General features: G+C 37.5%; 1 protein-coding gene across 1 annotated transcript in view; it reads right to left on the reverse strand.

The window, feature by feature from the left end:
- The window catches only part of rxfp2a (relaxin family peptide receptor 2a), a 125,614-nt gene that overhangs the window by 21,074 nt on the left and 81,962 nt on the right, over window positions 1-22,578 (reverse strand). The window contains exons 7-12 of the mRNA XM_088012602.1: window positions 18,990-19,061; window positions 16,809-16,880; window positions 15,281-15,352; window positions 5,319-5,393; window positions 3,040-3,111; window positions 948-1,019 (exon numbers count right to left, since the gene is read on the reverse strand). Coding sequence (XP_087868728.1) covers window positions 948-1,019; window positions 3,040-3,111; window positions 5,319-5,393; window positions 15,281-15,352; window positions 16,809-16,880; window positions 18,990-19,061 — 435 coding nt within the window. The remainder of the gene's footprint in view (window positions 1-947; window positions 1,020-3,039; window positions 3,112-5,318; window positions 5,394-15,280; window positions 15,353-16,808; window positions 16,881-18,989; window positions 19,062-22,578) is intronic.

Consider the following 22,578-nt stretch of genomic DNA (forward strand, 5'->3'; position numbering starts at 1 on the left):
CAAGATTGGAGGGCAAGAAAAGAAAAATTACTATACTTTATATTTCTGTAAGGGATTATCAGTCATAGCCTGCAAAATGTTTGAAAAAGTAGTCAATGCCACTTATACTTTTAATATTTTGTCACATTGCAAACACCTATTTAAGCATGGTTCCCTAAATATTTTATAAATGAAGTATAAAAAGTGTGGATTGGATTTGAATTCAGCAAACCTGACTCAACCAAAGTTCACTGGAATCATTTCTGAAAGTCCTTTCGGGTGTTTCTCTCCTAGTCTTTAAACTGTCATTTATTTCCTGAATGGAGAATGTCAGCAACAATTTCAGATGTACTTAAACAAGTAAGAAAAGAGCACTGTATTATACGTCAGTGAATACGTAGCTTAATTCCACAGCACAACCCTTAATGATGCATCCAGAAATAATATGTTCAGTGTGAAGCATATTTCCTCTGCCAAAGCTGGGTTATAGCAAGCTGCGTAAATATTAATGTTGCTATTTAAGTCTTGCCATGCACTCGTAGGGTGGGGGAATTTTCTAAGTGGGCTTAGTCATTTTTAGCTTGGTGCCTTCGTATCTCTAACCTCTCTTTCAAACTCATTGTATATCGCCATCTCAGAAATAAAAGCATGTCTTTAACTTTAAGGATCCTTTTAAGTTTTTATTTTGAGTCGACTTAAATAATTACAAATTCTTGCATTCTTCTAAATGAATTTGCAGGAAACTTACTACGGCTTATTGAAGATCTGTTCCTTTATCTGTTGGCAAACAGCACTAGCAAAGATCCAAAGCTGCTGAATATCTTCCACTAAAACAAAACATCTCAACCAGATGTAAATACCCATTCAGCAGAAGTATCAGTCCTGACTGAAAACATTTTTAATCAAAGTGAGCGTGAGCAGCTGTGTCCAAATATGTGCACAGAAAGGAAGAAAAAATATAAACTCACAGTTCCCCAAGCTTCCACAGAGACTGAAATGTGTCTTCGGGGATTCTCATGATTCTGTTGTCCATCAGTAATCTGAACAAGACAGATTTGCAGTCAGAAAGCATGTAAAGTAAGACAATGTGCTACAGTGGATCCCTGCTGTGGGTGTATGAAACATAATCTAAGATGAGTCTGGGAAGATCTGTGAGATGCCAGCTGAGTTCTGGCTGCAAAAACACTTGTGCATTGTTTTCTTCTCCTTCCTCTCCAACACACACACACACACACACCTACACACACACACGCACACACACACACACAAAAACTCTCCAGCTAGACTGAAATAGCCAAATAGTCCTGGTAGAAGTTTTTTGTAATGCAAGAAGAACATGCACACACATCTATCAGAACAATATAATGAATAAATACATATTGGGGTTCAGCATTTGAGGTCAACATTTGTAAATGTGTGTTTTTTACATGTTTGCTAAAACTGTCACTGTGTTGTGACAATATAATATGAGACAGAGAATCTGTAAAAAAAAAAAAAAAAAAAAAACGAGCTCATCTGACTCCTCCCAATGATCCTTTTGCCATCAGAAGCAACCAATCAGAGCCACAAGGAAAATCTCGGCAATCATGTCACTAATGCTTGTGTACTCACTGCTCACACCCTGCCCTGTCTTTTATCAAAATCATTTTGGTAATCCTAACTAACCTAAAACTTGAAAAAGTTCAACTGAATTAATGTTAAATAGTGAGACTGGTTGTCCCGTTTTATATATCTGGTTGTAGTTCTGAATTCATACACAGAATTATTCTTAAAATTGAATGCGTCTTCTGTTTACTCTCCTAAGTCATATTAGAAGTACCTTTGAAAATAATGACAACTAAGCAGCACACTTAACATGTTTTTGACAGAGCCCACCTTTTTATAGTAAAATGTTTTTTATTGGCTGGTCAAGGATTTCCCTTTGAATATAAAGTTTTGGTCACTTTAATATAATTTAGGTACTTTACTTACAAAATTTTAGCATACATCGCTTTTTCTTTAGTGTGGGAGAAAGCAACTTCTGGTGTAGTCACATGGAGCACAAAATATTAAGAAAACTGAGGCAACAGATCTGCTGATATGTATTGCAGAAGTCAGACTTCTTTGATTAAAGTCATAATAACCTGAATTTACATCGAAAGTTGAAAAAGTGTTGCATGAACTACTGAGCGGTAGAGTTTTACTAACTAGTTGTAGAACAAATATGTAGGAAAACCATTTAAAAGGACACTATGAGAACATGCAAAGGCAGCAAAGACAAAAACAGTTCACTGGACAGAACTGAAACAATTGAAGACCAGAAAAAATATGTCTCCAAACAACAAAGGGTGGCAGAAAACAAAAATACAAGAATGTCACATAAATCCTCATCGTTCACTATTTTAAACCACTGAAAGGCAAGATTTGTGCCTGAACTTGCAGATAACTGAAATGTGGCAAAATCAAGGTCGCTCTGCCCACGTGGAAATTTAACACCGACAATAAAACGTGGTTTTAAGGTGAAGTTAGTGAAGTGCACAACATTACCAGAGACATTTGGTGAAGCATTTGTGTCTTATCATCCAAAACTAAGGCAAAGGAAAAAAAAAATCCCACAAACATTTCTTCAAACAATAAACCTTCAGGTCTGTGAAGTTATTTGCAGGAAAACAGAAAAATGGACGTTAAAGCCCAATTGTCTGATCTTAAAAGATTCCATAAATGGGGCAACAGTTTTGTACTTCCAGGAAGGATGAGTTTGGACATTATTTCATTTTAAATGTTGGGAATAAAATTGAGGATTCAAAGGTATCAGGCCAGCAAAATATGGCTGCCAAAAAATGTTATATGATTGATGGTGCATTTATAGAACACAACTCCTGGTGTCGCTGCAGCTGGGTCTGCACCAGCTGCGAATCAAAAGTTTCAACTAGTCTTCTGCTTCATGCTGAAGACACAGCTGCAGTGGAAAGTTGATGGCATGCACAAGTGATCAGATTGTTCTCAAAACACTGGATGAATGCAATAAAAACATAACAGCCATATTGCATAAATCATTTGATGCGTCTATCATATACTCACAGGACTTCAAGTTTGCTGCATGTTTTTAAGATGGAATAGTTGAGAGTCTGAATCTGGTTTCCCTCGAGATCTCTGAGAGAAGAGATAAAAGCAAGGCAAAGAAGATGAGCATTTTGGTGAAAATAAGCACAAGGGTCCAGATGTGAACATGAAACTTGCAAAAGAAACTGAGATCTTAGAGAAATTAACATAAAAATAGTTTAGAACATGTAAAACATGACCCTAAGTAGCACTCTAAAATGTTAAATTATTAATATTACATATATCAATCAAGTATAATCACCACTACGACAGATGGGCAATATGGTAAAAATAATTGTTTTCTCAATAGAATAATAATTAAAGATTTCCAAGAGAAAACTTAACATTCCAGACAAGGAACATTTCATTCCAGGGCAGGGAAGATAGCACTGGTGTGACAGGATCTCCCTTGTTGAAAACTGTAAAATTTCAGATGCACCAGAGTTTTAAACTTACTGCAGAGGTTTAAGGCATTTATTTGGACATCCAGACACAGTCCCATTGCAATATTCCACCCTGTACATGACGAACGGATCAACAGGTTTTTTCAACTTCAGTTAAAGACGTTAAGTTTCTTATTATGACTATGTTTCATTGATAAAGTAAATAATGCTGTACTTGGGAATAATTAGGAATTAAGAGACGGATCCTGATAAAACTTAACGCCAAGGGTTCTCACAGTACAATATGGAAACGAAGTAATACCACCTTGTGCAAGAAATAATTTGTAAAGTAAATTTAACAAATTTAACTATAGTGCTTTCAATTCAGTGTATTTATATAGTACAAGTTGACAACAAGTCCTGAGGCACTTTACAAAGAATATTTAAATTCAATCATCCATACAGTTGACTTTAGTTATCCAACAGTACAGTAAGGACAATAATTGTACAAAGTTGCTTAAAATGTTTCTAAGTAAACCCAGCAGATTGCATTGAGTCACTGACTTGCAGCATTCACTCCTCCTGGTCGAACAGAAAATCACTTTCATTTTGTTGTTGACTATATCAGTTTTAAAACACTTAAAATGTAATAAATTGAAAAATATACGTTTGCGTATCATGAGGGTTTATAGATAAATGGAGGCAACAATCATCTGTCACACTACATATCTGACTAAACACAATATATTTAAGTCTGTTCACAGGCCTGAACACAGGCCAACATGCCTGTGTTCAGGCATGTTGGCAGCAGCACTAAACTCCAACAGGACAGAAATGTGGCAGTAGGGCGGCCATTTTTAACTTTAACTAATGTGGCTTTAGTAATGTAGTTCACCCTAAATGTGTTGCTTTGTAAATAGAGATCTACAAAATAATATTACTATCAATCCAGCAGCACTGACTATTTGATTTTATAAAATCAATTACAAGTAACTTAAAGTCCAGCTTTGTAGTGGGAGAACCTTAAGCTGCAATCTGTGGTGCAAACAAACCAAATTATTAGTAGAACAACTCAAGTAGAACCAAACAAAATCACAAACTCATAATTAAAAGATTATCACGTCCAGACCATCAAAGAGAGACATTAAGAACTACACAGAATGGTTTTGTTTGAGCTGGTGTGAGCAAGCTCAAGTGTGGTAATCCATTTAATTTGATCATAATTATATTGTGTGATATATATATATATATATATATATATATATAACATTTGATTGCAAAAGAGAATAAAAACAGTGGTGTTTTCTGGTATTTTTCTAAAAGAAAAAGAAAAACGCATATAAACAACCTGAGTACATTTGAGTCCAGGACTGCAGAGTGCTCCAGACATTCAGACACAAAAGCTGCAGAAAGCATGAGGTCATAGAGAGTTTCAGTCTCATCTTGCAGATGATGCAGCTGGTCAAGCTGACCGGCCACAGTGACATAAGCTGAAGATGCCCGTCAGTCAGAAGCATCACTCTAAGCTCTCCGCATCCCTTTTTACAATGTCCTTAAGTCCACTCACAGGCACTAAACACACATTCACATCGCCGTGTGGCGCCCTGTACACAGAGGATATTATCCTCAACATGGCCGTCATGAGTTCGACTCCCGTCGTGTTAATACCTTTGCCGCATGTCTTCTCCCCCTTCCTGTCATATTATTTTCAAATACAGGCCACTAGCGCCGCAAAAATGAATAAATAAAGAAATAAAAATAAATAAAAAAATAAAAAAGTGCATTCACTCTCCCTTTTTAGCACACAAACAACATCAATCAAATCTCTCACTACACACCTGCATGCACACAAGTACACTGTCAGAGCAGACTCACAGCCAGTCCAGGGCAGGCATGTGTTGACAGAAGCTGGGATGAGGAAGCTGCTGCAGTGAGGTGTGCACCATTGATCTGAGGAGAGACAAGGGACATTTTACAGCACAGAGATTAGACTTTACAGAGTGGGAGCTGCTGCTTTGATCACTGTGACTTTCAGCCGAGATATGATTCTTGTCTTACACTGCTTGTACTCCAGCTGCTAGCAGCCGACGGTGAGATGAGTCAGATTCTGGTCAAAAGAAATTAATTGCTGAAGTTTACTATGGTGAATACTTTATGAAAACTTTGTCTTATTGTTAAATATTTAGAAATTTATTCCTTATTAATCTTTATGAATATACAAATGAAGGGCAGTTTTGTCTTTTATGTTAGCAACCTGTGCTAAAGATACAAGACTCTCTGGACTTCTCTGAGGTCTTTCAGAGCAGTCCAGAGGCAGCCCTCTTAATAAGCTCATTTTTAATAAGCTCTGATGTCGTGGCCCCAAGATGGCTGCAAAGCAAACCCTACCATCCAGTACAGACTTGGAAAAAAAGCATCCATATCCTAAAGCAAACACTGTGTGATGAGATCTTACTTCAGAAGCTGAAACTTTGTTATCCCTCATCAAAAACAAGATGTGTGGGGTCTTGTGAAATGCATTTACACTCTCTTAGCACTACAAAATTCAATATATTTTATCCAGATTTCATGTGAAAAGGCAACAAAGAAGTGCAGTATTGGTTAGTGGACAAAAATTTAAACTTGGCTTTTTTTTTCAGAATGATTAGGATAATCTTTTCACCGTCTTTGCATTTGAAAAGATCGACATTTATCCCCTTCTATTGGTTGAAAAATTATTGCTGTTATCTAGGTGAAATTTGATCCTCTGTCCAAATTGGAAGTTTATTACAGTTTCCAGTAGATTTTCCTAAAGGTTTGTTTAGCTCTCTGACCAACTTCTCTCTCCATGCTTAAGGAAAAGCGTCACCACAGCATGATGCTTCCACTGCCATACTTTGCTGTCTTAAAAGTGAAGCACAGTCTTTTCTAAAAAGTTGCATTTTAGTCTAATCAGACCACCTGCTACATGTTTGTTGTATCTTGACAAAATTCAAATACTTGTGTTTTTCTTCTTGCCACTTTTATATAAAAGCAATATTTGGATGTCAACCTGGCTTCTTCAGCTACCATAAACCTATTAGCCGCTTCTCTGAATAATGCTCTGCTTGCCCAGCCTGTCAGTTCAAATACACATTTTGCACGGTCTATTTTTGGATAATGGACAAGGGACATTTACCTTTGTCTATTATCCAAGGGGAATGGTGTGTAAAATTTACCATTTTGAGTTTTACATTATGTCGTAATGTTATTCCCTCATCCCAAACGTAGCTGGAGTGCTGCTTTGACACATTCATGCATGTTTGGGGAATCCTTAAATCTCCTGTGAAAACCATCCAGGGATAACTAAACGCCTATTTATCCATAGCTCCTCCCTGGAGGTGTAGTCCCAAGCCGAGCTTCTTCCTCATAAAGCATAAACTATTTGTCAGTCCAACGCTCCTGAGAACAGGTGTTAACGACATAAAGGAGGAGCACTGACGCAGACCCAAATTCAACGCGTCAAATTACAAAGTCAAGTTTCCTTTTTCATTAAGTTATGCTTATTATATATATGTGTGCAGCATTTTTATAATGGTTGAAGGTAAAATAATTACTTGATTATACTGTAAAATGGCACTATGTGGGTGAATAATACATAATTCTGTCCCTTTAAGCTCACCCTCAGCCCCGACATCTCTGTTCATGATGCGGTTTGTTCACTAAAAAGAAGCTCTCCGAGGCCTCATCAGAACACTTAGGTTTATACTGTGTTTAAATTATACAGGATTAGATTTCATTTACTAATTAAGCTATTTCTGAAGGTAACTGGTTGCATTTGACTTCATTTAGGAGTATGAGCATATAGGATGCTCATGCACGCGAGATGTAAAGAAATATTATATGTCTCAGAGTAGCCTGATGGAATCAGTTCCCTTCTTTTTACAGCTTGCAGATAAGGAATGAGGGCAGAAAGAATAGCAGCACAAGTTGAAATTTAAGAATGTGTTTTCTATTAAAACTCCAACAAAACAAAGCAGAAACATGAAAGTGAAATACTGAATGATTGAGAACAGTTTCTATAAGATCAATAGATCTGACTTGGGGCATTACATGTTTTTAATATTTTGCATTCATGTTGCCAGCCTGACGATATCCCCAAGTTTGAATTTATTCAATCTGTTGTGCCGGTGCTGTTGTTTCTGATCTACTTTGTGCAATGAATTCTAAGTGCCTCATCAAATGCAGCACTCTCATAAAAACTTTAAAACAACCGCCCACAGTTGCTTTACAAAAATACGTCTCCGTTTTGTTTGGCACTGTTTTCTGATTCCGTCTCTTCATAGTCAACAACTTTGACTTTCTCTTCGCTGTCTTTGCCCTTGTGGGTTTATTTCTTTTCATTTCCAGCTGAAGTAGTCGAGACTATGACAGAAGAACATAAATGCTCTTACTCTGTTAACAGACATGAGGTAAAGTCTTAAGTTTTTGATCCATGGACAAATGATCCCTTTCACGTGATCACATGCAAACTTTCAATACATTATTTAACAGAAGGTGTCCCAAAACTCCTCTATAAAATAACGAGATTTTCAGCTTGAATTTTGCATCGCATGATACAAACGTTTTACAGCTTAATACCTGTGTTTATTTTTTTTGCTGTTGTTGCATCAGTGAATAAGTTTAACTAACTTTTTCGATTTGAAGTTTGTTTAGAATGTTACCTAGACTATCTGTTTCTTATTAAACAATGGGTAACACTTTATTTGAAGGGGGTGAATAAGACTGTCATGACACTGTCATAAACATGACATAACACCTGTCATGAACATCAATAAGCCTTCATGAATATTTATGACTGTTGTCATAAAGCGTCATTCGGTAAATTATGACACTTTTAATACAAAGTATTAAACAATACAAACAATTTCATTGATCAGAAAAAATGAAAGATGGAAAATGAAGACAATGTAAAACAGAGACAAAAATTAAAACTTTTAGAACTATAGGACTTCTTCAGTTTGAAGGGGTTGTGGAAGGGGTTGCCATGTCTTCTTGAATTGTTTCAATGATAACCTCATTCTTTCCAGATGAGAGAGTCTTACCATTTTCTTCAGACATAATTTAAAAGATGAAACTTCTGTTTTTTCTATAATATCAAAACAAGCTTTGTTTAAACCATAAGATAACAGTTATTATTGGCATTTATTAATCTCAGAGAACTAATCAGAACCAAAAGTGGGTCCAGTTTCAGCTCTGTGTGGCAGATATCTGATGAAGTCTAAAATATGCAAGCTCAAAATGGGGTCAGTGGGGTCAGATAAAAAGAGTAGGAATGAATATAGCATTAGTCACATAGTGGGTGAAATATGCAACTTTGCTTTAGAATAATGAAGTCTGAATCATTTTAAATTGAATAAGGTAATGTCGAGTAAGCAAAGCACTTGTGTACATTATTTAAAGCGATATTCCAGAGCTCATTGCTTATCTTCATTTTCTATTCCTGCTTCCAATCTGCCCTTAAGCCCTGCATGGAATAACAAATTACAAACCAGGGATACAAGTCGTCCTTCCCTACATTAAAAAGTTTGCCAAAGTCACTTGATTTTATATTTTCTGAAATGTGCATGTGTTTTTTTGACATGTGACCTGATCTATAACTGAAATTTGTGCGTTTATGAAGGCTGTATTTGACCTGAAGTTGAGCAAAAGAGGTGAAGTTTTCACCCAGTAACAGCTATCCAAACGCCCTGATTCCCAAATCTATCTATTATGTATAACCTGAATCAAACGTGCAGGGAACAAATGACGGATTCAGATAAAATTGAGTTTATTTGAAATAAGGGATTCAAATATAATTAAGTTTTTAATCTATTTTCAATGCATATGGTGCTGCAATTAATTAATTAAAAGGCTAGAAAAGAAGTAAAATATTGTATGTCAGAATTAGTTTCTTCCATTCCTTCAGCTGGAGGCTAAAATTGTTAAAGTTTTGAACAGTGCTTTTCTTAGATTGGTTCATCTCAACTATGACAAATCAATCTAACAAGAAAAAATGTATGATTGATGTTAAGGGGGGAAGGGAAAAAAACCAAGTCAAAATGCTGAAATTTTCAATTTATCATGTAAAATAAAGAAAAATGTGCGTAGTAACCTACATGACTTTTTCTTCCTCAAGCAAATCTAAAATGCCCTCCACAATTATTGGTCAAAAAAAAAAAAAGACTTTCGATTGTTGTGGAGAAAAGTCGACTGCATTAATGCAAATCTTAGCTTAGGCAGAAGATTTATTTTACATCCTTCCCATCCTCTTCACTCTGCAAGGTGGCAGGATAAAACGAGGTCCTTCACCAGCCTTGGTTCTCACAGCTAGTTTAACATTTAGATTTTCTTTTTTCCTGTTTGTAGATATGACAAGCTTGGACAAGTAGCTATTTTCTAACTTTCCGAGATCAACAAACATTTGGTATCACAGGATGGCATGTTTATTTGTCTTCAATTTTGACGATTGGCCAAGAAATAAAATACATTTTTACACCAGCAAAACAAAAAGTTACATTACAAATTAAAAGTTCCTAGATATTCTCATCACTCAAACAACTTTAGTAAATATTGTAAAAATGTTTCAGTTTCGAACTGCGCAGTGTCGAGGTAGAGTGAGCGCCCATATGCTGCTAGTCTACCACTTTGAAGAGGCAAAGAGAAAGAGAAAACACTTATTGGAGTCAAGTGTCGAGCCTGAGTTTTAGAAGGACATGCTGAGATGTGCCTGAGCTCTAAACAGGCCTGAGGAAAGACAACAATAACAAAAACAAGTCTCACCCAGACAGCCTGTGAACAAGTTTGAAGTAGACAACAGCTTCAAGTAATTTTCCAAAGTCAGCCAAAGTCAGTTTGGTTTCTATAGCACAGTTAAAGGCAACCGATGCTGACAAAAGTGTTTTGCAGCCAGATAAGACGTTTAAATTGAGCCAAAGTAGTTGCAATTAAATCTAAAACGCATGAAAAACAAACGCCAGTCATTTTTAACATAAATTTTACACATAGGTGTGAAGTGAAATGAAAATTCGACATATTTTTTTTAACAATAATAAAAATCTGAAAAGTGTTGCCTGTATTTTCAACTTTTGCAAATCAACTTTTATGGCTATGCATTTACTCACTTTTCAGCTCTACTGACAGAAAATTCCTTTTCACCGGGTTATGACTGAGAAATTCCAACACGTAAAAACACTGTGGTCTAAACATACTAATAATGTGTTGTCCTCTCTCCCAGTCTCAAGTATTTTGTAGATTTTTTTTTTCCAGGACTGCCCTGTATTAAGCTCTATCCATTTTCCCATTACCTCTGACACAGTGCTGTGCAGGAAGGACACAATATTTTAATGCTGGCGTCATCTGACCAGAGCATCTTGTTCTGCATGTTTATGTCCCTGAAGGTTTGTGACAAACTGCAAACTGGACTGTTATGACTAAATCCATGGACATGAATATCCCCAGCGTCTCCGTCAGAGTACTTCAGCCCTCTTGGGTGTTTTTTGATTAATGGTCTCCTTGCCCGGGGAGCCAGTTTAGTTGTCCCAATTGGCTTGCAGTTGTGCAAATGTTATAATTACTTGAACAGAGCTCCACTATAGAATCACAGTTTGAATGATGTTCTATAACTAAACCCTGTTATAAACTTTTCCCCAGCTTTATACCAAACTTGTCTGCTGTGGGTCTTGGACTTCATGATGCAATTTGTTCTTTAATGAACTTCGGAGGCCTTCACACTTGCATGTTGTGCAAACTCAGCCACACATTTCATCTATTCACTAACTACGTACAGGCAGATGGTTGCACTGGATTTTATTGTGATTAATTTCTGAATTGATCCTTTAAAAACTATTTGTTTTATATTTTTATTTGTAAGAAAAAAAAAACATGCATTTTTCTTTCACTTCACAATTATCCACTGGTGTAGGTTATCACATAAAATCACATTAAAATCCATAAAAGTTTGTGATTGGATAAAAAGGTCAAAGGCTACAAAGACTTTTCAGTCAGCAACCACAAAAGCCTGATCTCCAAAGGAGATGGAAAAACATTATTATCCCTTCAAAATAAGAACTTCATTGAGTCATTAGAACAGTTTGCGCCTGTGGGTTTACTTCTTCTGAAAGCGGCTTAAACTCACAATTGCATTATGTGCACCAGTTGGAAATAATCCAATATCAATCAGTAAGGAACAAAATGATAATGTCAAGACAAATAGATGCTAACAGACTGACATATTATCAGTTTGGTGCTTTCAGATTTAAAGGTCTCCATCAGTCACTTCTCATTTTAAATTTCACACTAATAATCAAGGTATGCTGGCAGTTTGCTTGCTGGATTTTTTCTGCCTGTTAAAGCTTAAACAGAAATTTCCCAGATGACTTTCATAAAGCTTAATGAGATGTGAAGGACAAACAAAGCAAGTATACATGGATGTGTGGTTTTGGTTAACTCCCAGTCACAGTAGGTCAAAGTACTTAGTGTTGGTGTCCTTCAATCTTATCCACACTAACAGATCAACATCATATCTCCACTAAGCGTCTAGTTTGATGTCACTTACTCCAGAAATCTTCCCTCCGTCCTTGAAACAGATGTCTTGTTCATTTTTTGGTTACATCTTGTGATCTTTACTTTGCAAGCAGGTAAACTCTACACAAATGGTTCTATATTTTGGAAATATAAATGAAAATATATTTCCAACTATATTTGGAAATATTGGAAAATTTGCATGATTCATTCTTTGAAACTGCCAGCACATAAAAAAAAGTTGTTGCGATACACCAGTGGGAGATAAGTCAGTTGGCCTTTTCTGGCTAAGGGAGTGAAAGTAATATTAAAGGAGAAGTGTTATGTATTTCCAAGCACATAGTACCATTTTATAGTGCAATCAAGTAACTGTTATCTTCAGTTGTTATGAAAAGGCTGTATAAATCTTAAACAACTTAAAAGAAATGTGACTTTGCATCATAGTCATATCTAATGCCTGGAAATTGTCCTCTGTCTCTTTAAGAACCTTCGACACTCTACTTCAGCACATCGTCACAACAATTCCTCTCCATTGACACGTTTTACAACTGATTGCAGAGGAGAGTTCAGTTCGTAGGAGCTTATTGATGTTGCTTGTGGGAGAGGTGCTGTGGGAAGGAGCTCAGATGGGGACTGCAGCGCTAAGGCTAAGGCACCCCCTAATGGCTCCTGCAGGAGATTCAAGTATTCAAACATGCATAAAAGAGTCAAAGCAACACTCCTGGTGTGTTTTTAATGAGGGAATAACATTATATAAATCTCAAAACGATGGGATTTTGTACAATACACCCTTCTCCATCTCTCCACCTTTGATGAATGCACTCTTCTTACAAGCACATCCATTGCGGATCATTCATCTCAACAAGGATTAGAGCTTTTCCCACTAAATCTCAAAAAATGATGTATAATTTCGAGTGCCTTGAGATTTGGTATGCTTTGGGTTGATTCAGCACCTAAAATGTTTTATTGAAATAGATGACCGGCAACAGTGAGCGCTTTCAAGACTTTCACTTAAGACTTTAATTGGACAAAAAAGTATGGATAAAGCAAATTCAAAATTGATTCTTTTCTCCAACGCTCCTGCATGCTAGGGTAGTTTTGTGTGGGAAAAAATGTTGCCAATGAGAAATGGCATGCTTTCCCCAAGCAGATGGTGCTTAGTGATAACAATAATCTGACCATTAAATTAAGTAAATGCATAATGGACAAATGGCGCAGTTGGTAGAGCTGTTGCCTTGCAGCAAGAAGGTTCTGGGTTCGATTCCTGGCCCCGGTCTTTCTGCATGGAGTTTGCATGTTCTCCCTGTGCATGCGTGGGTTTTCTCCGGGTACTCCGGTTTCCTCCCACAGTCCAAAAACATGACTGTCAGGTTAATTGGTTTCTCTAAATTGCCCCTAGGTGTGTGTGTGCATGGTTGTGTGTCTCTGTGTTGCCCTGCGATAGACTGGCGACCTGTCCGGAACGTTAGCTGGAGATAGGCACCAGCACCCCTCCTGACCCCACCGAGGGACAAGGGTGTAAAGAAAATGGATGGATGCATAATTTCCAATTGGCCATATATTAAACTGTAGTCTGTGGAAGTTTCCTTCACTGCCACAGAGTATTCCAGTTATCCTGATGACAGCTCATGTAGAAGAATGTAAATCAAGATCATAATCAGTTAACACGTGTTAATTAGCACTTTTTATAGACCTTGGACATCAAGCTGAAATGAAGCAAGACAGAACAGATTATTGGGTTGCCACCTTCGGAGGGAGAAATTATTTTATATGGTCCAAAACCTTCACTGAGCATTTTTGCTTCGGCACATCAGTCAGCAATCAAGTGTTGCTGGTCCTTAGTTTCGATCCTTAGTCGAAAGTACATCAAAAGTGTCATATTTTGTAACCTGCAGCATACACGGCCACCGTCTGTTACCCTTTATAGCCACATTCAGATACCTTCAAACACCATCTGTTACCCTTTATAGCCGCATTCAGATACCTTCGAACACCAATGTGGCAGCAGGTAGAAATGTCATTTTGATCAACACTGATGGTCTTTTTAAGACAATTAGGCAGCAAAAAGCTTTTTCCACCCAGGATCTGTCAACTGTTTTTTGGCAAGCTGCTAGAAAAACATCTTTTGCTGCACCTCAGGAAGTTCTGCTGCTGTGCGGAGGACTGGATCAAGAATGCTCTGTGAAATTGAGGCAGGGTTTAACAATCATAGCTGTTGATCTAAATCTGCACAGAAAAAATAAAGAAGGACTTCAGCTGATAGGGACAAGAGAATAGCTAAATCAGTGTTGCTCAATTCCAGTCCTCAGGGACCATTGCCCTGAATATCTCAGATGCGTTTCTGTTCCAGAACACCTGATTTAAATGATTGCATGACCTCCTCTGCAAACCATCAAGGGCTGCAGATGTGTGTTAATCACCCACTTATTCAAACACCTGACCACAGGGCTGTGGTCCCTGAGGACGAGCATTGAGACATACTGATGTAAGTGAAGAAACTGATGTTTTTACATGGCAGTATAGACATATGGACTATACTGCCATTAGTGGATGGCTGAAACAGATCATTTTAGATGCTTTTGATATTACAATATGGAACCTGTGTTAGAGAATTAAACAATTTCCAATTGTTCCTGTGCAAAGACTGCATCATTTTCTAATAGTAACATTTTCCATCAAGGTTCATTCTATGATTTTAAATTTCATGGGTCGGTGGTTGTTAGTATAGAAGCACTCACTGTAATACATGTGCAGGTGAAACACATTATTTTGATGATTTACACACAGGCTAATATTTTTAAGTCTTTATTTTAATTACGATGATTTCCTGCTAATATCTAATGAAAACACCACATTTAATTTCTTAGAAGATTAGAAGGTTGTGTTTTCAATAAAAAATGAAAAGTATGTTTAATTCCTGCTTAAAAGTTATTTTCAAAATACACTTTTAGTCTGACAAACGCATCTCACCCGAATGAATTTTTGAATTTATGAAGATGTACCTGTATCCATGCTACATCATTCCTTTAAACATCATTTTGCTATGTGGTAAAGAGGCATACTTTTATAAGATCAGATGCCATCAGCAGAAACTCTGTCCCTAAGAGTTTACTTTGTCACCAACAATGCTTGTGTAAATGGTGTGTGACAAAGAAACGTCCACATAATTGGTAAGACCTAAACTTTCCCAGCGTAGCCTTGCCCAAAGCATCATGCCAATCCTGCTATCTAGTTCACATCCCATAGGAAACGCATTTTTCATCAAACTGGTGAAGATCCATATCACAATGTTAGATGAACAATAAAAACAGACTCACAGAAATACGAGCGAACGAAGTCCGAAGAACGTCTCATGAGTCAAACTGCTAAGTGGGTTATGATCCAACATCCTGGCAGGAAAAATTATTACATCATTAGTACCCAGTTATTTGAATGTGGTCTTGTGTGTTTCAGCATTTTGCAAAAACACATGTCTTTAACTATGTACAAATTGAAAAAATAATGCATCAGTCTAAAAGGACATATGGACTATACTGCCATTAGTAAAAGCTGTCTATAAATTGTTCTGGAGCTAATCTGAAAAATTTGATATATATTTCATATCATTAGAAAACAACACCAAGTTTTGTTCTCTGTAAATCTTTAGTTAAAGACAGTTGTTCACTTCTGCCAGCCAACCGATTTTTCTCCTTTCGATTTGGAGCAGCACTTCCTTTACTTGGAGCTAATTGAGTCATTTCAAACTGAACAACGCAGCTGTACAATGTGTGTAGAAATACCACACACATTCATGTGAACACTAGAACAAAACACAATGTGCTTCATCATTCTCATTTACTCATTTACTCTTGAGAGTAAATGAGAATGGTGTGGGGATCCACTCTAAAACGGACCCCCACAAATGCCATCATACAGTTTATGTTTCCAGCATACACAGTTCCAGTCAGAGGTTTACACTGGCTCATTATCTGCACGGATGTAATTTATTTTGGGCTTAAATTATTTATTTGAACTGTTTGTGGAATGAGTACGCAAATATATAACTTCACTCTTGCTGATATTTGCTCAAATCTTCCTGAGATAGTTGCAAAGAAACCATAAATTTTTTCGGAGAAGGTTTTTATTTTTCAGTTTCAGTCCATGCCGATGTTTGCCTTAGAGGGTACAGCGGCTGCACGTCCCAGGATCCTTCAATTTATGACAGGGTTGAGCCTTGGTAATCCCTTGGTTGCTGTTAATCACTAAAGCCACTATCTCTGCATTTTAGAGTAGCAGCTTAGGTCAGAGGGGTTGAGTCTGGACACAAATGGGTGTTCCTAAGAGACTCATGCAAGGCACATGTTAAAACATGTTTTGGTTTAAATATCCTCTAATATTAACCTTCTGGTGCAGAATCTCCAAAGCTTCAACCCTAATGCATGTGCAAAAAGTAGTTTCCATGCTAGCAAACCCCTCAGTTTAGTTTAATTATTTGCGATCAAGAGAACGGGCATGCTTGTGATGGTCATAAAAGAACGAAGTTTGTCAAACCTCAAAGGAAAATTGAGCTAAATGTTAGTAGTTGTGAACATTATACATCACTATCATGCACCATTTTGTTTTCAACTGCAACATAAATCCTATTAAAACATATTCACAAAAATAAAAAACCTACTACTTTTGCAACTTTGTATGTATTTTTTAAGTTGATATCTCTGTTCAATGAATGTATTGAATGGACTGTTGTTTTTTGTTGTTGTGGTTTCAGTTTGTCCCCTTAAAAAGAATGCTTCATATCAAATCATATCAATGAGTGGATGCAAACTTGAGTGTATTTATTATGTAAAACAGATATGTGATACTCACAGCCATTCTAACTGACTCAGATCCTTGAACACGCCAGGACTGAGGGAGGATATTAAGTTGTTGCTGAGAAACCTGAGAGGAGTAGGAAACACAGACTTAGAGGTTAGGTCAGACAAAGACTACATGATTAAATATTGTGAGGAATTGTCAGCAAGCCTAAATCTCAAAACAGCATTAATGTAATGACTTGTTGACTACGGCTAAATGTTTTAGATGGTCTTTGGTTTCTGAGAACTGATGTTCCTGCTTAGGTTGATCTGAACTCTGGCTATTCTCCTGTTTTACTACAGAGTAGCCGTAATCATGATTCTGAAAAAGGGTCACAGTCCAAACAGGCTTGCAGGTCCATATTTGGGTAAGATAACTAAAGCTGTAATCTCCTTGCTTCCTCATGAGAGCTCAAGTTTCTACTTACTAATAAAATCTGTGAACTCGCCGTATTCATTACATTTAAGATATTTATCTCTAAATCTACACTATGTTGCCAAAAGTATCGGGATGCTTGCGTTTAAGTTCACATGAATTTTAATGACATCATACTCTGAATACTTTGGTTGTATTAAAGAGTTGGCCCACTAATTTTCTTCTCCAGTAGCTGAAATAAAGCTGAGAAGCCAGTAACTTAGAAGTATGTTCAAGGGAGTATTTGGCTATTTTCCCAGGAGATCATTTATGAGGTCAGGCTCCTGAAGGTTTTATGTTGTTTAAGTTCAGGGTTCTGTACAAGCCAAAGAAGTTCCTATGCACCATCCTTCCTTGCCGATGTCCTTATGGGACTTTGCTTAGCGCACGCAATTGAAAAGGAAGGGACTATGTCCCAATGATAACCAGGAAATTACCCAAAATGAATCTGTATGCTACAGAATTAGCAGTAGTTTACTAGAACTAAGGGGAAAGTCCAACCCCCAAATAAAAACTGTGCACCACACACTGTCCTCCAACAAACTTTACCCTTACAGTTCAGTCAGGCAAGCCAATTTATTTGCCAAACCAGAAGACTGGGTGCTGCCAACCCAGTCTCGTCCACAGAATGACAGGCACAAGTGTGATTCATTACGCCCCTGCTCCAAAGTCTTGTGGCAGTGTCCTTTGCACTCGTTTATCCAAATCTTTGCATTACACTTGGTAATGTAAGACCTCCATTGGACTGTGCATCTGGATTGTGATTAAATTGCAGCGGAAGATTCACTGCCTTGGGTAGTTGATGTTCCCGTTTCACCTTCCTCCACGTTTGAAAGTGTATTTTAAATAATTTGATCATTAAGTAAGCCACGTTGACAGATGCACTGAAAGTGTCCAATGTTCAGCAGGTCAACAGCACGCAGAATTTTCACAACGTTTCCATTAATATTGCAGTTATAACCGTAAAATAACATTGCTTAATTTCTTGCATGACACAATGAAGACACTCCGTCAGTACTAATTAAGATTCACTCAATTAGGTATTAGTGCTCAAAACTGAAAGTGAATATGATGGCTTGACCCAATTCTGATCTCAGCATTCATAGACTATTCATAACAAGTAACCCACATGCTTCTAAAATGTATTAAGACTTGATATTCCATGAGATCCCCTTGATTTCCTCATGCATAGACATTTGCAACATGTATTTTTAAGACCGCCAGCCTTAAATTTAGATGATTCTCCTGTACCATGAACCTCTTCACACACTGGTCTGGAGCTCATTTAAAAGGCCACACGAAGCCGACTCTGCAGAAAGTTAGTGAATTATGCACACACTGCACCCTAGCATGAGCCACCTCAGATTTTTCTGACCTACCAGTCTGTGCCTGAATCGCTGCTGCTTTTGCTTTACCATATCACAGTTGACTGAAATGTTTAGTGGAAAGATTTCATGAATAGTTTTACTGCTCAGGTGATATCCTAACTTAGTAGCAAGGTGGAATTCACTGAGCTCCTGAAAATAACACAATGATTCACAACTGCTTGTGAAAACGGTTAAAAGTTTAGATCTATAACCTAAGCCTGACCCAAAATGGGACTGTTAATACAATAAATAACCATCTGCTGCTTTACTGAAGAACAGAGGCAAAGTTTACTCAGACTTCCCACTAATTTGGAAATTATAAGATAAGCATATTAAGCACAATGCAAAAAAAAATTCATATAGCTTTTCTGGGTAGATTAATAGCATTTGATAAAGTGACCAAGATACTTACAGCTTCTTAAGACTGTACAGTCCACTGAAGGCGTGTTTTGATATGAACTGGAGGCTGTTGTTTTGTAGAAATCTGAGAACAGAGAACATACATTTTCTGAAACTACAGCTAAACAATGTTTACTGTTTACAAAACTAATTGTGTAAAACATCAATTATCTGATGCATTAAAAAAATGAAACATTGCTCCTTCAATACACTTTAGAAACACTTTGTTTTCTATACATTCAAACCATAACCAGTATGGGGTGGTTTTTATGTCCACCAAAAGAGTGCACTGAAATTTTGTGTGTTTTGTTTTGTCTGGCTACTTTAGAGCCACAAAGTTGCTCACAGCTGAGAATGTTTGCATCCATGTAATCACTGCAACCAGCAGTCCTACCAAAAAACTAAATTAATCTTATAAAATAGAGTAGAACATGTACAGAAACAGTAATAGTGGTGGACTACTGCATCCACTTGCCGTAGATTAACTATTAAAGTATATAAATCCTGATCAACAGTGATTCATTATGCATCCCTGTATCACACTCTGATGTAATGGCATCAACCTATCATGAGTTTTCATGTGCTGCAGAATGTTATGTGATGCAATCTAGTCCACCAGAGGCTGTATAGTTAAAAATAGATAATCCATTTGCAACAAAGGGGAAGATAAAGAAATAGTAGTAAAATCTTTCCAAGAAACAGTTTAACTGCATTTCACTTCAGAACACAGAGTTACACAGCAGCCTCAGTGCAGCCAGGCCTTCTCCATATGAAGCACTTCTGCAAAAGATAAAACTTCAGATGGGGAAATGACCTACTTTCTTTGTTTATCTTTTTTGTGGTTGGCGCACAACAACCTAAAAGTCTCATTTAATTATAAAAACGATTGATATAGCAAAAAGAAGCAGCATTACACTCTGAAAATATTTCAGGTGGAAGTTGGAAAGGGGGCATGTTTGTTATTTTGCAAATCAACCTTAAACCCCGTCAGTTTGAGGCGTCAGTTTGCTGGGGGAATGGCTCATTGTGCAGCAGCAAATGCTGCTCCAGACTAGAAAAGAAACCAGACCAAGTATGAAGTCATTCCAGGTTATTTCCTGTCAGTTACAGTCTAAATATAAATAAAAACACCCAAACTTTGTGGTAATATGCAACTGTAGCAATGTATTTGTATGAAGTTGATTTCTGCAGGTAAAAATAAAGCTTAATATTCTTTTATATCCAGTACATTTCATAACTATTATCAAATCATCCATCCTCAGAGGAAGAATAGGGGCATTTCTGCTCCGAGTTCCTGAACATTTTTCTCTAGAATGACTAAGGAGGTTGTTGTTTTTTTACCTGTACCTTTTGTCAAGTCAGAAAATCTGTCCATTCCGGATGATTACATTGCCTTATACTGAGCTACTTCTCTTACTGCTGGAGCTTTACTGCGCTTTGAGGGCACAATTTTCTGGCCACTACAACAACGGCGTCCAGGATGTGACTGAAAAAACTAAACTCGGTCAAAAGAAGCATTATTCTTGGATCGTTTCATTGGGGTTTTGGTTTAAAAGCCGTGGAGGCTGAGTTTGAGAGAAAGAAAGAAACCAGAGCTCTGATTGGATTAGAAAAGACATTAGAGAACAGGGAGCAGCACTTTTACCAGTCCTTATCATTTTGTACACCTTAATCTTCCAGTTCAAGTCAGAGTCTGCAGAAATACTCAGACAACTTTCCAGTTGTTGGGTGAATCAGAGGTAGACAAAAGGCAGAGTTTAGAGAGTTGGTGGACAGCTTTGCGTGGAAACAATCAAATCATCTTGAATGTGCTGAAAATAAAGAAGGTGACTTCAGCTCAGGGTTCGCCTAGACAACAGACTGGACTGCAAACAAAACAGTGAAGCAGTATACAAGAGTGACATGACTTAAATTTCAAGCAGACTGAAATTGAGGGCCTGTCTTAACTCAGAAGAGGTTTGAAAAAAATCCACTAATCTCTCATAATTAAAGTATGCAGGATGTGTCTCAAAGGAGCAGTCGCTACACACACGCAGCAGCATGTGCGCCTCCAAACTTACAACAGGGGAACAATCGACAATCCTGCGTAGTTTTAATCGTTTCTCGGAACATCGACACTGAAAAATATTTTAACAAATCATTTAAAAAAGGCTTTCATCACAGCATTGCTCTCTCGCGCTCTCTCTCCATTTCGCAGTGCAGAATGTGAAATCTGTGCTTTCATTAAAGAGGTTGTCGAGAAAAGTCGAGATCATCCCACTTCCCCATGCTGGAGATTTTAGTTTAATAGTAACAATAAATAAAGTTACTTTTGAAATTAATCACACAAGTGACATCAAGACCCAACATAGAGTGAGACTGTAATAAAATTGATCTGGTTGTGTGTGTTGTGATTGTGTCCTGAAAACTTTGCTTTAATTCTTCTTTTTTCTATCTAATCATATAAAATCATAGTCAGATAGAGAGAGTTTCATGAAACAGGAAGAGCAGGTTTCCTGAAGAAAGAGGAAGTAAGTTTCAGCCTGCATATGTATTAAAATAGTTCAGACTACTCCTTATTTCAAAGCATTAAAGGTTTAAAGAATAAAATCTAGACATTTTGAGTAATTGGATAAGTAGCCAAGCAGTCAGCCAATGAGACAGGCACAGCAACAGTGCTAGCCGATGTAAACACTCCAAAAGGGTGAATAAACGCTATAAAAGGTGGGTGCAAAAGAGGAACCTTTGGTTGGATCCTCCTGGCAGCTTCAAGCCAAGATCGAGATGGACAAAGAACTCTGCAGCTGAAGAAGAACCGGGGCCACAGAGCCGAAGACTGTCCTGCGCATGGGGACCAACCAGTTAGCCCCGCAACATGTGGCTTCAAATTGCACTTCTCTCATCAGCTGGGTTCAGAGCCCAAAGACAAAGATCAAGGCAAAGATGAAGATAAAGACAAAGAACAAAGGCAAAGAGGAAGAACTGGTGCGTTCCTTCCCTGAGACCAGCTCGTCTACATCTCAACGGACCAGAAAGATCATAAGATGAGGAGAAGGGAGCTTCAGAGCCGCAAGACAAAAAGCTGAGGACTGCTACGCACAAGAGGAAGTCATACTAAGACCCGAGACCTGCTGCTCCAAGTAAGTACCCTTCTTACCAGCACCCAAGTCCCGTGTGGCCTCACTATCGAAGCAGAGATGGAAGCTCATCAGACCTGCAGGGACGTCTGCCCTCATCGATCAGCGCTGGGAGCCTCGTGCTGCTGCAACACCTCCTTCATCATCAGGACAGTCCTGGGGTTCAAGATGCCAAACTCGGTCCGTCTCTGTCAAAGGTTCCCTTTTTTAGTTCTCAGTGTCAGCATTAGGGAGAGATAGCCTAGATGATTGATTTTATTTATTTGATTATTTCTGCTACTGATTTAAGCTGTACAGACCCTTGCAAAAATGTCTTACTAATAAAATAATTAGCATTAAGAAAATCTAAAAGATGTGGACATTCAATTAATGAGTCACCTTAAAGTTCTTTGATGGTCATAAAATAGCTATGAAGTTTGATTCTGGGGAGGAAAAAGTGGAAAATGTTTGACAGGTTGCTTTTAGCCAAAAACTATATGCAAAACA

This window comes from Poecilia mexicana, unplaced genomic scaffold, assembly GCF_051168715.1.
Source record: "Poecilia mexicana isolate PSO_F unplaced genomic scaffold, ASM5116871v1 scaffold_14, whole genome shotgun sequence".
Lineage (NCBI taxonomy): Eukaryota > Metazoa > Chordata > Actinopteri > Cyprinodontiformes > Poeciliidae > Poecilia > Poecilia mexicana.